Source organism: Camponotus floridanus, unplaced genomic scaffold (genome assembly GCF_003227725.1).
Source record: "Camponotus floridanus strain SB8 unplaced genomic scaffold, Cflo_v7.5 scaffold26, whole genome shotgun sequence".
Lineage (NCBI taxonomy): Eukaryota > Metazoa > Arthropoda > Insecta > Hymenoptera > Formicidae > Camponotus > Camponotus floridanus.
Genome location: NW_020229392.1, coordinates 547,803 through 563,160, shown reverse-complemented (window position 1 = coordinate 563,160; position 15,358 = coordinate 547,803). Strand labels below are relative to the sequence as shown.

The 15,358-nt window shown below is 27.8% G+C and overlaps 1 protein-coding gene across 2 annotated transcripts in view; it reads left to right on the top strand.

Moving 5' to 3' along the window:
* The window catches only part of LOC105257049 (two pore potassium channel protein sup-9), a 79,022-nt gene that overhangs the window by 62,177 nt on the left and 1,487 nt on the right, over positions 1 to 15,358 (top strand). The window contains exons 2-6 of one of the 2 annotated variants that reach the window (XM_011267396.3): positions 11,060 to 11,190; positions 11,664 to 12,021; positions 13,123 to 13,278; positions 13,926 to 14,101; positions 14,990 to 15,319. In XM_011267396.3, the coding sequence (XP_011265698.1) occupies positions 11,895 to 12,021; positions 13,123 to 13,278; positions 13,926 to 14,101; positions 14,990 to 15,319 (789 nt within the window). In that variant the 5' untranslated portion in view covers positions 11,060 to 11,190; positions 11,664 to 11,894. Of the gene's footprint in view, positions 1 to 11,059; positions 11,191 to 11,657; positions 12,022 to 13,122; positions 13,279 to 13,925; positions 14,102 to 14,989; positions 15,320 to 15,358 lie in introns of both variants that reach the window. The other variant, XM_011267397.3, reaches the window with a different exon arrangement.

The following is a 15,358-nucleotide window of genomic DNA, read 5'->3' as shown; positions in this document are numbered from 1 at the left end:
TTGCTGTTTCTTCTCGTACCCGAAAAATCTTCTTGCTTCTGTCATTCGCAAAAGTTTCGAATTGCTAATTACCTCCATTCGTTTTTTTCTCTTCTACATCATAAAACATCATATTAAGATAGTTACAAAGTTATTAGAATATGTCGATAGAATATATCGATTGTTTTTTAGAGTTATAACTATAAATAAAAATGCATTAATAGTTTTTTCCTTATGTCTCATGTAATTTCAATCGTGTAAAAAATATGTGATTTTATATCATTATAATAATTATATAACTATCACTAGAACTATAGAAAAATGATAAATCAATATCATCATATTTAGAATTGATTTTTTATAATAAAGACGTATTGAAAGATATAATTTGTTTTTTTCTCTATTTTTAAAAATTTTTAATACATATATATATATATTTTTTAAGTTAAGATCTTTTCTTATACATGTTTATTTAAATTTTTATTGAAATGAATCTCAGTCCAGTTCTTCTTTAAAGATACTATATCATTTTTCATAGTTTTATAGTAACTTGTATATGCTATGTTAAGAGTTGTTGATGAATGATATCCATTAAGCAGAATTATCAAATAGATAACAGTCGAGATATTAATCATAATGTACGATGATTTTAAGATAATAAAAAACGAAACAGCACGTCGTTAATGTAATCACCTTTAAACTCAACTTAAGCACGCAACTTGTTGCATATTAAAGTTAAAATGCGTCCTTCTGTAGTTAATGAAAATACATTAATTATTAAATTAATTAAAAATATGTAGATTGCTCGCTAGTTTTGCGCGTTGTAACGAAAAGGATGCGGCGGAATCGTTTACTTTGCGAGAGTATACGAATATACCTTACATGAGCCACTGGTTTACTGTTATTGGCTTTCGTCGCTGCAAGTTTTATTGCGGCTTCATGAAAAATACATTAGGCTCTGTTGCAGCCAACATACGTAAAATATACTGACACCGGCAAACAATTCTAGTCGTGATAATACTTGAAAGGAATGACTCTCGTTCGACTCTCGTTCCTTTAAGAAACCTTCTCTTTAAAATTAAGACTATTAAATATTAAATTCCAATTTTAATTATTTTTTTATACAAAATTTATGACAAAAATGAATGTGACAAAAATATATAAAGTGTAAAATAAATTTTAATGTAGTGATGAGAAAATGAAATATTTTTTGAAAATTTATATAACACTTTTAGGAGTTCTTTCTTTTAACACTTATAAATATATTTTAAATTATTTTATTATTTATTAATTATTATTATTTATTTACTATATATTACTATTTATATGATCTTTAGACATTTCTGATATATTTTCATAAATATCTTATAGTTTCAATTGTATTTTTTTTATTTTATCGAAATTTTATAGATCGAATAATTATGCGTGTTTATTTCAACTCTGAAACTCTGTCAGAAAATGCATATTTCTGAGAAATACATACCTCTTCAAATTCAGAGGAGGACAACTATGCAAATTACAACGGAACTGCAACTACAGCATTGTGAGAGAGCAACAAGTCTTCCCATTAATAAGTAGCTGTACCGTTTCAATACAGATATGCAATTGGTCATGTCGCTCAACAGCGGTAAAAAAGCGGTCAGTAAATAGGACAAAATAGGACTATTAAAGAAAAGAGGCCTAAAATCGAGACGTGAATATATATTTACTTTATATATAGATATAGTAAAAATTATAAAAAGTCAATAAACTGTAGATAACGAGTAAATAAATGAGCAAGAAAAATGTATTACGATTTTTTAAAAGTGACATAAATCAATAAAAAAATAATGCAGCAAAATTCATAACTCATGGACTCATGTATTAGAATAATTTAATACAATAATTTAGTTTTCGATTTATAACAATTGATAAATGATTTACTCTAATTTCCTTTGCTAATATTATTTTATTTGCATATCTACTTAAAAATTTTTTATATTGTTTCCAAAAAAAAATTTTGGATGTCATTTTATAAAAATAATTTTATATGATTTAATAACATGAACATTATATTTTGTAAAGTATAAATCTCTCTCTCTCTCTCTCTCTCTATATATATATATATATATATATATATATATATATAATATAATATAATATAATATTCATTTTCTTTTAATGTGACATTTTTCTAAAGGATTTTACTGTAAAAGAATAGGTAATAATATAAAAATATAGATTTATTATATTTGAAAAAATAATATTTTATTAAATTAATACAATCATTTTTTTTAACAAAGCAAGGATTTTAATCTTTTGTTTTTTAATTATTTTTACTTTGAAGTGATTATTCGGAAAAAACAATTTCAGAACTAAAATTTCGATAATAATAAATAGTGATATATATTTTAAATAATTAACGCTTAACAAAAGTAACATTCATGCAAATTTGTTGCGCATGTTAAATTTTTATTTTGCAATTTCGTTAATAGTTTCATTAATATATTTAGGATAAAATAATTCAAGCAATTTCTAAACTGCGCCGTATAATAATTACTGTACGCGATTATATATTATTCCTTTGAGAAGATAATTTGAAAACGATACTTCTTGGAACTTCGTTATTCAACCACCATGTTCATGATATATGCTCCTTTCAAAGATAGCATGATGATCGGTTGGCGATAAATCAAAAACGACTTTTTTATTTTCTCACGACTGCTATCCATCATCGACAGGGATGAACATCGATCGTGGAGACGGTCGTAGGGAATGAAGGGAAAAGGGAGAATGAACTTGAACAGTTAAGGGAATCCAAAATTTGTCAAGCGCACCCTGCAAATGATATCCCACGATAAATCTGTCTATCCTTACCATTTTTGTTCTTTGCTATTCTTCAACGGCCATACGACCTTGGGCAAATGTGAAGCATCAGACGAGAAACAGTAGAGGGAGAAAAGAGGAAAAGAAATAGAGAGATAGGGTGACAATGTGGCAGGATAAGGGGACAAGAGATGGATGAAAGCTCTTTTTTCAATGTTTGTTCATTAATCATTCGACTGGTCCAGCATTTCGACCTGGAAGGGACTAAAGTGCCTCCCACTACTGTAGCAAGGGGTTAGTAACCCCTTCTTCGAAATTATGTTCGCTTTTTTTGCTGATAACAAAAAATATACGTATAATTCACATCGGATGACGCATGGAATTTTCAAGCGTTTAAGCAACGCTATGTGGTTTTTGTATTCATTCAGGCTGTTTACAGGGGTTACTTCAATCCTGTCTGCTTCTTTGTATCGATAATATCATGCGCATTTGAGGGAATCTAAGGTCCTAAGAATATCTCTCGGGACAAAAAAGAGTTATATGTACGCGGTATAAGAAGTTGATTGAAATTATAATGCTGTATCATTTTTATAAATAATATTTGTACTTTATTGCATTGGTTAAAGCTAGTATAAGTTATAATAATAACTAATCTATTTTATAGAATTATCTATTATATAATAATATGATAGATTTTGCAAAAATGAATTAGTATAGGAAAATAATCGAATAAACTGTTGCGCGCAGTCTCGCGTAATCAATAACAGTAGTAGAAAATAAAATTAATCCGACATTGTTTCCATTTAGGAAATATTATCAGATATTCCATTTAAAAAAAAATTGAGAATTAAGAAATTGCATGTTTTATATATATATATATATATATATATATATATATATATACACAATTATATACATAATTAATATAATATATAGACACAATTAAAATTTAAAATTTTTAACAGTTTTAATATTTAAACAAAAAAAATATAAATTTTGTAAATATAACTTTGTAACAAAATATTATTTAAATATTGTGAATTGAAAACTTATGGCATTCAATCAAAGCTGTATTTTCTTTTAGAAAGAGATATAAGCTCCGAATAATAAAAATTTTTTAATTGAAAAGTACTAAATACATGTAACAAAATGCATTCATTTTTATGACTTATACATAATAAATTTACGCGACACTTTAAAGGATAGCGAAATATGAAAAGAAAAAAAAAGAGAGAAAAAAAGGTGAGCAGCTATATCGCCATAGGTGAAGTAAAAAACATCGCTTCGGTATCCAAGAGAAAAGACAGATCCTTGACGTCCTTTAATGTAATTGAATTGAAAAGGAGTCCGCAAGCGGTTGTACTATTATGCCTAGAAAAGCGTCGAGGCGCGAGAGAAAAGCTTGAGTGATAAAGGCAGGAGGAGGATTCATGACGAAGCGTGAGTTTCATCTTCTTCGCGACCTCGTTTCATTACGGAAGTTTTGCAAAAGTTTTGTAGCTGTCGAGGAACATGCCGCTGATGATATCGATGGAATAGCCTGCGAAATTACTCGTGGTACATGACCCAAGGGAATGACTTTTGCATTCGTTATCATGAAATCTATAATGTATCTGCAAAATCGAATAAAAGCATCATAACATATTCTTTTTGAAATCTTCATATTTTGTGGAAAAATGCATAAGAATATGCATATTAAATATTTTTAAAACTGTATTATATATATGCATGTTTTTATGTATATATAATTTTATATATATATACACAGGATGTCCCAATCTTTCGTCATTTTTCAAAGACAGATGGGATCATCTGAAGACGATTTTTCCTCAACGAAAATGTCGAGGCACTAATAATTTTCGAATTATAAATGATTGGAAATAAGAGGTTATTCGTAAACTAAGCTTTGTAGAAATAAAATATTAACAAAACCACATTCTTCGATTAATTTTAAATAGAGTTTATTTTAGTTGAGTTTTAATTTAAGACTTAATTGCAAAGATATATAATGACAAAAATCGGGAACATGCAAAAAATGATGATCTTAATTGACATTTTGACGCTGAGGAAAAATCATCTTCAAATGATCCCAGGAATCTGTCTTTGAAAGATGACGGAAGATAACTGGGACACCCCGTATATATATATTAAACTTCCTTAGATTTTTATTAAAATATGAAGAATGATGCTTTTTTTGTGATAATGTCTAGAAAATTTTATGATTTAAAATTATTATTATATTTATGTTTATTAGGTTTTATAGTTTTATCGTTAAATTATATGATAGTTAAGTATCAAAATTAAAAATGTTTACCGCATAACTATAATAGTTTTTTAAAATGAATAATTAATGATTTAATGATAAAATTCATTGCATTGCGATATATCTGTACGAATATATGTTGCGAATTTTTGTATACGAATTTTTTTCTCTTCTGCGCAATTAATAGCAAACAATGTAATCAATTTAAAAGAATTTAATATCTGTATTGATTTATCTGTATTATATTTATTTCGAAGAGAATAGAAACTTTGATTAATTGTGCATGTATTGTATGTAATTTCAATGTATTCTTTAATCGATGTACTTTATCGAATATTGAAGGCGTTCAATTGTAACATCTCCGAAAGGTATTAGAAAAGTCAGATGTTGCGCTCTCGCAACATTGTAGAGAAGAATTGTACGAATTATTGGCGGATTCTATTTTTCTATTTCAGTTTATTGTCGCCACTCATTGCAATTTCGAGATTACGTTGGGCAATTCTGCCATATTTCTTGGAATTCAAGAAATTGCACAGAATTGAACATGCGAAGATTACGCGCACTACAATTTTATCAAATAATATTGTCTATACATCATTATATATTATATTACATATCACGTTGATTGGTTCAGTTTTTATAGCGCGTTTCAAGATTCAAGACAAGTCTTATAAATCCTTGCGCAAAATATACAAATCCTTATTTTTTTTAAACTATAACTTGTACCTTGAGGTCTTTGAGAATTTTAAGATTCTGTAAATATGACTGGATTTTAAGATAGAATCATATTAAATGCTAAAAATTTTGTATTTTTATCATTTAAATCAAATTTTTATGAGCAATGAGACGTTCTATTTTTTATTCTAAATCTGTTAGAATCAGAGATATATTATATAGCCATAAGTAATTTTTATTATTTTATAAAGTTCATTATCGGTTAAACATTTTTTTATATTTACAAAAAATATACAACCTTATTTATTTTCTTTTAGTTAATAATCATAATTAAAATTTTTTTTTTCTAAAAATCGCTTATGTAAATCTAATTGTATATATGAACGAAGCGCTTGCGAGAATACTTCCAAAAGAATTTTTTTTTTGTTTTGAGGTGCTAAATATATCAAGTTTAATCATTTAATTCGGGAGCATCCTGTATATGTGTACATATATATGTAATTTTCTTTTAAAATTTATTATTATTTTATTATATCAAATTTTCTCTAGGTTATATATTATTTTAGCAGAACTTTATGTGTATATTTGTGTATTTTATTCTACAATTCAAATATTAGAAATAGAGATAAAATTCTTGTTTATTTTAAATTTTGTTGTATTTTTCTTGTATGGGAAATCACGAAGAGATGTTCAAAAAGGAAGAACATTTATATATACATATGTATATTTTAGAATATGCATATCATATTAAATATATTATATATTAAGTACACAAGTAATAACAAATGTAGAAATTATCGTCAATTCCACTTTTATTCTATTAAGACAAAAATATTGTTATAAGTAAACATAAAGCCAAATAACATAAGCTTGTTGTGTGCTTTGTGTTTTATGAAAGTTCGATTTATGAAATGATAAATCGCAGAAGATATACCATCAATGACAACTCCAACCTTGGCTAACACAGTACTCGTGGAAAATGACCACACGTGAACTTTACGATTTTATATGAAGATAAATGTGTCGCAATCACGTGGCATAAACATGCCCAAAGATTCCACGATACTCATGGCAGTAAGATGACTTTCATCCTAAATCCCTGCCACGTAACGTAAAATATGGTTGACCCTTATAATCCGCTGTATATCTTGATTCATAATTATTTACATGGAACATAGCACGTATTTATATATTGATTCTTATTGGACTTCTAGGTTTTATTCGCGAAAATACCTGAGAGCAAACTTATACATGAAAATATGTAAGAATTAATATGTACAATAATTTATTATTTTCAAAGATTTTGTCAATATATACTAATTGCATGAAGTTTATATTTTTACATTTAAAAAAAATAAAAATCATATAAAAAATTCAAAGGTAAAATATCTAATTTTCAATTATAATTTTAATTTTTCAAAGATATTTGATATATATATATTTGAATTGAATAATTTTTAACAGGTATAATATTGTATTGTTAAAAAAATAATTCGATCGTTCGTAATCAATTAATCACATACAATTCAATTTTAAAATTCACATTAAAATCACTTAAAAAGAAGCTCTTTCTATTATTATGAAAAAACACTTTACAGTCTTATATTAAAAATGCAATTATGAAGTACTAATGCTGCTTCAACAACTTATTCATATTTAATACATTTTTGGAAAAATTGTTTATCTTTAAAAAAGATGTAAATCGTGTAGGCATCGTTCTTTGCACAACACCATGACTATCTTGTTAATTCAGTGAAGCAAATAAGTCACTATTGCAACTCTTTAGGATGGAGCGCACAATAATCGGTATTCATATCATGGACAGTAACGGCGCTAACTGGTGTTATTAAACTCGTGATCTATTCAAAGTTATACTACAATGAAGATCCGATATCATGAGACTATGAATGGATAGCGCAGAATTGCAACATGTCTTTCTTGAAAGCTTACAGTTCTTGACCTTTTTGACTAAGTTAACAATTTGTGAATACAAAATATACTCTTGTTGTCATGAATACATTCATCTTTCTATTATATTACGTAAATGGCAGCAGTTGTGCTGACATGAAATTATCAATTATTTTTGCACTCTTGAAAACATCTGTCATAATATCTCATATCTCAGAGGCAGCTTACACTTCGGAAGCATCTTACATTCTGCAAGGAGTTCTTTTACTTTTAATTAAAGCTATCAATTTTAATTATTTCGTAGTTTTTTATTCTTTGCTATTTTATGTCAATGGAGAAATAAATTTCGAAAATATAGTAATCAAAGTTTATTATACATGTAATTTTTAATCTTAGGAGTTTATTATGATTTTTACACAGTTTATTGTAATTCTTAAATATTTATTGTTAGAAATAAGTTACATAAGTGTATGTGCAATTCTTTAAATATGTTTGAAAAAAATCATTTAAATATTTTTAAACTTTGAATTATTATTATGCAACTTAGCAAACACTAGTTGAAATATTACATAAATTATTATTTAGTATTAATTGTATTCCTTTTACAAAGAATAACTTATGTAATTAACTCGACTAAATAAATTTAATTTTTCCTTTGCAACAAAAATAACATATTCGTAAGGATTGAATATAAATGTCAATCATTTTTCAGAATGATAATGGAATTTGTATGTCCATCGATCATTACCAACTCTAATATTGCATGTCGGAAGCATCATTTTTAAATGTATTCAGCAGATTCTCCCTTTTGTGAAAGAAATCACCGCGATTCTAATCGCGATCGTTATCTTGATTTACGAAGGGATTTCTGTGGCCTCTCTTTCACTGGTTAAGTGCGCGAAGATCGTTTTCTCTGTCTTTTTCTTTTTTCGTTTCTTAATATTATCCGCATCGCGAGTAAAAATTTTGGAAGCAATTTATCATAAATTCAATAAAACACAGGCATATCCAATCTAATGGCAATCTAACAGGTTATCGCGTAAATCTTAATTTAAACGAAAAGCAAAAGATAGGGAGAAAGAGAGAGAGAGAGAGAGAGAGGATTTGAGAGGATTTGACTCGACGTTGCTAAACTCGTTTCTTTCAGAATTGCCAGGGCTTTTCTGGAATTGGCTGGATGATGAGCAACCTCGAATTTCCCTGTCAAATATTCTCTTGCAAAATTTCCTTTTCGCTTTTTCTCTTTTCATACTTCTCCTTATCTTTTTTTCTGTTCTCTTTTATTTTATTTTTTTTTGTTTTCCTCGGTTTTTTCACATTTTTATTATATACGAATTATTTATGTATAAAAATATAAATTCTTTTAATGGTTACTTTAATGGTAACTTTTCCTTCAATTTTATTTTAAGAATCTCTTTGAATCTATATAAGTTAAGAGATTGTGATATCTTAACTGTATTATGTTTTCTTTCTCATAATAAATTATAAATTCAAATTTATACATATATATAAAAAATATGTATAATATGCATAATTTATAAAAAGATATGCAATTATCCTATTTCTATGAATATCGATTAAAGAAGTAAAAAAAGTATACTTTAATTATAATAATCGAATTATATATGTTACTACAACATTTTTATGAGATAAGATACCATGTTGCTAATTAACAATTTATTGAATATGTAAGTTTCATCAAAGAAAAAATTTAATTCTCAATGAAATTAAATGCATAAGTGCATTAAGCAAATTACAAGATAAACTGTATTATTTTTATATGTGATTATCAATAAAATACGAACACACATCTATACATATAAAGCTACGTGAATACATGAATACAATGAAGATATGTACGCATTTGTAAGCACACATACGTATGCATATTTAACATATTCTATTTAATATAACGAAATGATTGCTCCTTATTTCTTTTTTCTAATGTATACATAAATTGAATTTTCGTAAAACATACGCTGAAAGAAAAGTTATCCAAAATTAATAGGATAACGCTATATGTATAGGCGATATTGAACCAACGATTGAAATTGTTATGATTTCGGTGAGTTTAATTTTGAATACTACAAATACGTATCTTTTTTGTCGATTGCGTTTGCAGTTTCCTGAATAAATGCGTTGATATTTCAGCTCACTGATTGTAATCTGTGATGGAAACGTTACTTCTCATATTCACGGTTTAAATTGTTTTGCTATATGTGTGTGCTCATTTATCCTCGATACTATAACGGTAAAGAATGTATTTAATATGAAAATCAATAATTTATACATTTACAATTAATATTCAATATATTGCAATAAAACTGTAAGTAAGGCGCACAGATGGAGAGGTCATCAACTTCTGATAAGAAGTATAGACTAAAAAAATTGTGCAGTCTATTATTATCAGTATTTTCACAGTATAAAAATATTGCTTGCTATTCATTAAGCGTAACTTGGATCTTTATAATTTTATATTTGATTTAATATTTATTTTTATATTCTTTATTAGTTATCTTTAATTAAATTTAAGTTTAAGGAAGCGAAAATATTAAAGTATATAAAAATAAATATTATTTTAATTATAATAATTTAATTATAGATTTAATTATAATAATTTTTAATTGTAATATTTTTTATGCACTAAATAAAATATGAAAAAACAATAAGAGAAGATTATCTTTATATTAAACTTGTACATAAAATTTAAATTATAATCAGCAAAGAAAGATATAATCTTTTAATTGATTTTCTCAAATTATTGTCAAACATTTGGCAATGTATTATCTGTAAATGGAACTCATTCCATTTGATATTTTGAAATTTAGTTACATTAATGATCGTGACTAATTGTATCCAGGATACGTGAAACTACGAAGTATGATGTGCGCGTCAACTGACAAGTATAACACGACAGTCGACATGGAACGCTATATCTGTTCATGTTCACACAAACTTTCATTATCAGATGTAATAAGTTGCGAAAACGATAATAGATACATTGTAGATATAATACTATCATTTATGTGTATCTAAATATCTATATATTTGTATAGTGATACACAATAAAATTTTATCTTTTAGATAACAATTATTATAACATTTCTCTCTTTGCAGATTTTTTTAATTAAATTATATATAGCAATTTAAAAATGACATCTTTCGTTTCATTCGAATATTCTTACCACTTTTGTATAAATTAAAAAAATTTGATTTAATCAATATAATTTGTATTGTTGAATCGTGTATATATTGCTTCAACTTTTTGATAGGCAGCATATTCGGATTATTTTAAATGAAAAACGATATTGGATGCCGATGAAATAAATTCTATCTACCATTGTTTTACCGAATATATTATAAAAACTAATTTTTCTGCAAAATGTGTTTTGCTCAATTCGTCAAAAATTTATCTTTTTTTTTGTTTAGTCGGCTCTGAAAACGTGGGGTGCTAAGCTGAGGAATGGAGGGAACGTGGCAGTGGGAGCAGCGAAAGCACTGCCATATCATTCTGCTCAACTCTTCGTCGTACCTAAAGGAAAACCCGGAACAGACTGCAGGTGAGCCCTAAAATCTAAATCAGCACATTTTTTGCTCAGTTAATTCTCATCGTAAAAATAGCTTTATCCTTTCATCGACGAGGAAAAAAGGAGGAGGTCTTAAAACGGGTCATCTCGCTTAATCGTTGGATTATATCTTTTCGTGTCGTACATCTCAATTTCAAAGTAGCAGAAAGATTCCGAAAATGAGGAAGAGATAGGATGAAATCGATTTCGTGCGGCTTTCTTAAACGACCCATATCTTTAAAAATAACGCAACGTATTGCTGCAACGGGGACTCGTAAATTTCGTTCGTATCATTGGCTTTCTTTCGGATATCATAAAATCGATTCAATGCTCCAATTACTATCTCGGTTGCTTCTTATTTTATCAGAGAGATTTATTTTTAATTCAATTTATTAATAAATTGCTATATATTACATATCTTTTTACGTTTTAAACTTTAGTCAGATATATAGGCATGAAAGTTTCAGATGAACGGAAACGACTGCACGAATGCTACTGCAAGGAAGGAGATATCCTGAAGAAAAGGAATCGCGTGCCAGGTCTGTAGCATAGAGATAGGGCATAGAGGGGCCCCCGTCAAGCGTCACCGAGCAGAAGAGAGGGTTCGTCATGGACCCGATGATACAAATCGTACCTCATTGAGCGATGCAAGTAATTAGGGCCGGGGCCCTGCTAGTGAGCATGTGGCTCACTAGAGAATGAAGAAGCAAAACGTCCGGACTTTATCATTAATCGTCTTCACGCTTACCTATCTCCTCGTCGGTGCTGCAATCTTCGACGTGCTCGAGTCCGAGACGGAGAAATTACGCAAGGAAGCATTAGATGGTAAATAATTAACTTGCTTGTGTATTTTACAAATATCTCAGAGTATGTTGCATATTGTATTCAGCATAATTTGTAATAATGGTATTGTTTTCAGCATAATTTTAAAATTGGATTTACATCGCTTTCATCAAAAATGACTGTTTTAATGACGTTCAACATCGAAAAAAATAGTAATGAAAAAAAAATAAGGATAATGCAATATAATTAATTTTAAACTAATATTTCAGAAGAAGATATTTTATATAAGTTCTTAATTTTGATTTGTTTTTTTATTTACTACATATACTATATAATGTTCATATTTTCTCTTTTAATCTTGTTTTGATAAATTGTGAGTAAATAGACTTTAAAAAAAATTTTTTTTAAATATCTGAAAACTTCTAAAGAACGCCAGAAAAAATAGAGTGTCTCTTGAACGTTCTTACAATATTTTTAATTATTTGTATTGTCCAACAACCTTTTTATTTTCTATTATTTGTGTAGATTATTTAATCATGTGGTAAAAAATGTTATCACATATGTAAGCGACATTAGATAACACTAACAAAGAGAAATATAATATATAATTATAGGTATAGAAAAATTAGCATTTGTATGAGAGGCACTTAATATAAGAAAGTCATTGCACTAGCATTGAAGTGAAACTTTTTACAATATAACGACTATGTATTGTCTCGTTGATAAATAAACGTCTCCCGTAAGTCTTATAAATCTTGAAGGGAGCCGAGTAGAGTGGTGATTCTCGCGTCTTATATTTCTTCTTTTTTCTTTTTTTTTCATTTACAAAGACAACCCTTGGCTTTTGTTCGAGGGAAACTGTGCACAATTTCATTAAAGATATCAAATTTTCATTATTTCGATGTGGGGATCTGTCAAATATCAAAGTATACTTTGAAAAGTTCAGAGGTCATTAATCATTTTTTATTTAGCTTTACTAACGAATGATATTTACTTGTATTTTACAATTGGAAATATCGATAATGTACATGACAAGCATGCACGCGATTTCTATTTTATCAAACTTAATACTTTTAGAATATTCTATGGATTACAAGATACATCAATCTCTAATTGCTACACTTTTATTCCATGTAATTGCAGCCATTGAAAAGATGGTCATACGAAAATATAATATAAGCGAGGACGACTTCAAGATCATGGAAACAGTGGTGCTGAAGACGGAACCTCACAAAGCTGGCCAACAGTGGAAGTTCGCTGGCGCATTTTATTACGCTACAACGGTCCTCACCACGATAGGTATATATTGCGAATTTATTGTTGCATTGAATATTGTCAGCTACTCAAAGCAAATTTATTACCACTGCTATATTCAACTACTGCTGAATTATATTCCCATCCGTCACAAATTTATTTAATATTCCCACTAGAGAGATCCTCGAATATGACATGTTTGCAAAAAATAATTTGATATTATACGTTATTATATTATACGATATTTCTAAACTCTCTTTATACAATTATTTTGTATGCGTACGTGTGTATATAATATACAGAACATTTAAAGCTTTAAACATTATTTTAATATTATTGAAATAATTTTAGATTTTATGAGTTTTTTGATGCTTTAATTTTATGATTTTTCGTTGACTGATTTTGAGACTAAAAATGGTAATAAGCCGATAATCAATTGTTCAAGCAACATAAATGGATTGTCAGAGATATATTCACTAGTCACAGAAATTTTATGTTTAAGCCACAGTATTTTAATTTTAATCGGTTTAACCCTTTTATCACACAGAGAGAATATATTTGCACATGTGTATACATTTTAGAATTTTCTATGAAATATTGAATTGAATTTGAAATATCATTCTCTTCAATTTTAAAAAATAAAGATAATAAAATTCATTGTATTAAGTAGTATTTTATGTTACATTTTTCAGGTTACGGACACTCGACGCCGAATACTATATACGGCAAACTGTTCACAATGTGCTATGCAATTATTGGTATCCCATTAGGACTCGTAATGTTTCAGAGCATAGGAGAACGCTTGAATAAGTTCTCATCTGTCGTGATACGGAGTGTAAAGCAGCTTCTAAACTGTAAGGACGTCCAGGTAACAATAGCTCGAACCACGCTCATCGTCAAACATTTCATGTACAATTCAAACGGAATTCGTGAAACGAACGTACATTCTGTTTTAGATAAGTGATTAAATTTGTTGAAAACTTACACAATTTGTATAAACGAATTTACAGAAATTAAAATTTAATTATAATATATACGAAATATATATATATATATATATATATATATATATATACGAAAATTATGTATTTTTTTAAAATAATAATAAATAGTTGTAGGTGTTTCTAAAAAAACAAAATAGCAAAATCAAGGTATTTTGGAAGCAGTCATAAAAAGCCATTTCTTGTTATTTAATTTTAAACAGATTATCACGTGAAAAGGTTTCCGAATTTGTAAATATTTATAGTATAAACATGAAACATTGAATTTTTATATATATTAAGATATATCATATATAATTACATTTTACTTTAAACATGCTTTCTATTTAATGTAAAAATAATGCATCTCGTAAAAACAATATAAATTTTTATATGTGATATCGAATAATTATCTAATATTTAGCATGTGACAATACACTATATGTGTCTTTATCATTCTTTATATACTTGATTTCTCTTTAAAATATTTTTACCTTTTTTTAATTAAAACCATCATAATATTACTCTATAATGATTCCTTATGCTTCTTCTTATTTTTATTTTTTTTTATCTTTTATTTCTTTAGCTTCTTTTATTTCAAATCACTTAAATGATAAAATCTAGTAAGTTCTTCCCGAGACACATTTTTTGCCCGAATCCGAAAATTAAATTGCGCTTGGATCATTGTAACTTATTTATAATGTTACATTTTATATTTTCTAACACTTTCTTGGTAATAATTTTCCTTTAAAAAATAAATCTACGGTGTATTACAGGCCTCGGAGATAAATCTCATCTGCGTGGTAACGACGTTGTCTTGCTTGACCATCGCTGGCGGTGCTGCCGCATTCTCCAGATACGAAGGATGGTCCTACTTCGATTCTATTTACTATTGCTTTATTACTCTGACGACAATCGGTTTCGGCGATATGGTCGCGTTGCAAAAGGACAACGCGCTCAACAAGAAACCCGAATACGTGATGTTCGCTCTAATATTTATTCTCTTCGGTTTGGCGATCGTGGCGGCTTCGCTTAATTTGCTGGTTTTGAGATTCGTGACCATGAATACGGAAGATGAAAGACGAGACGAAGCCGAAGCGTTACAGGTACACAACTATATTTTTATCTAAAATACATTGGTCTAT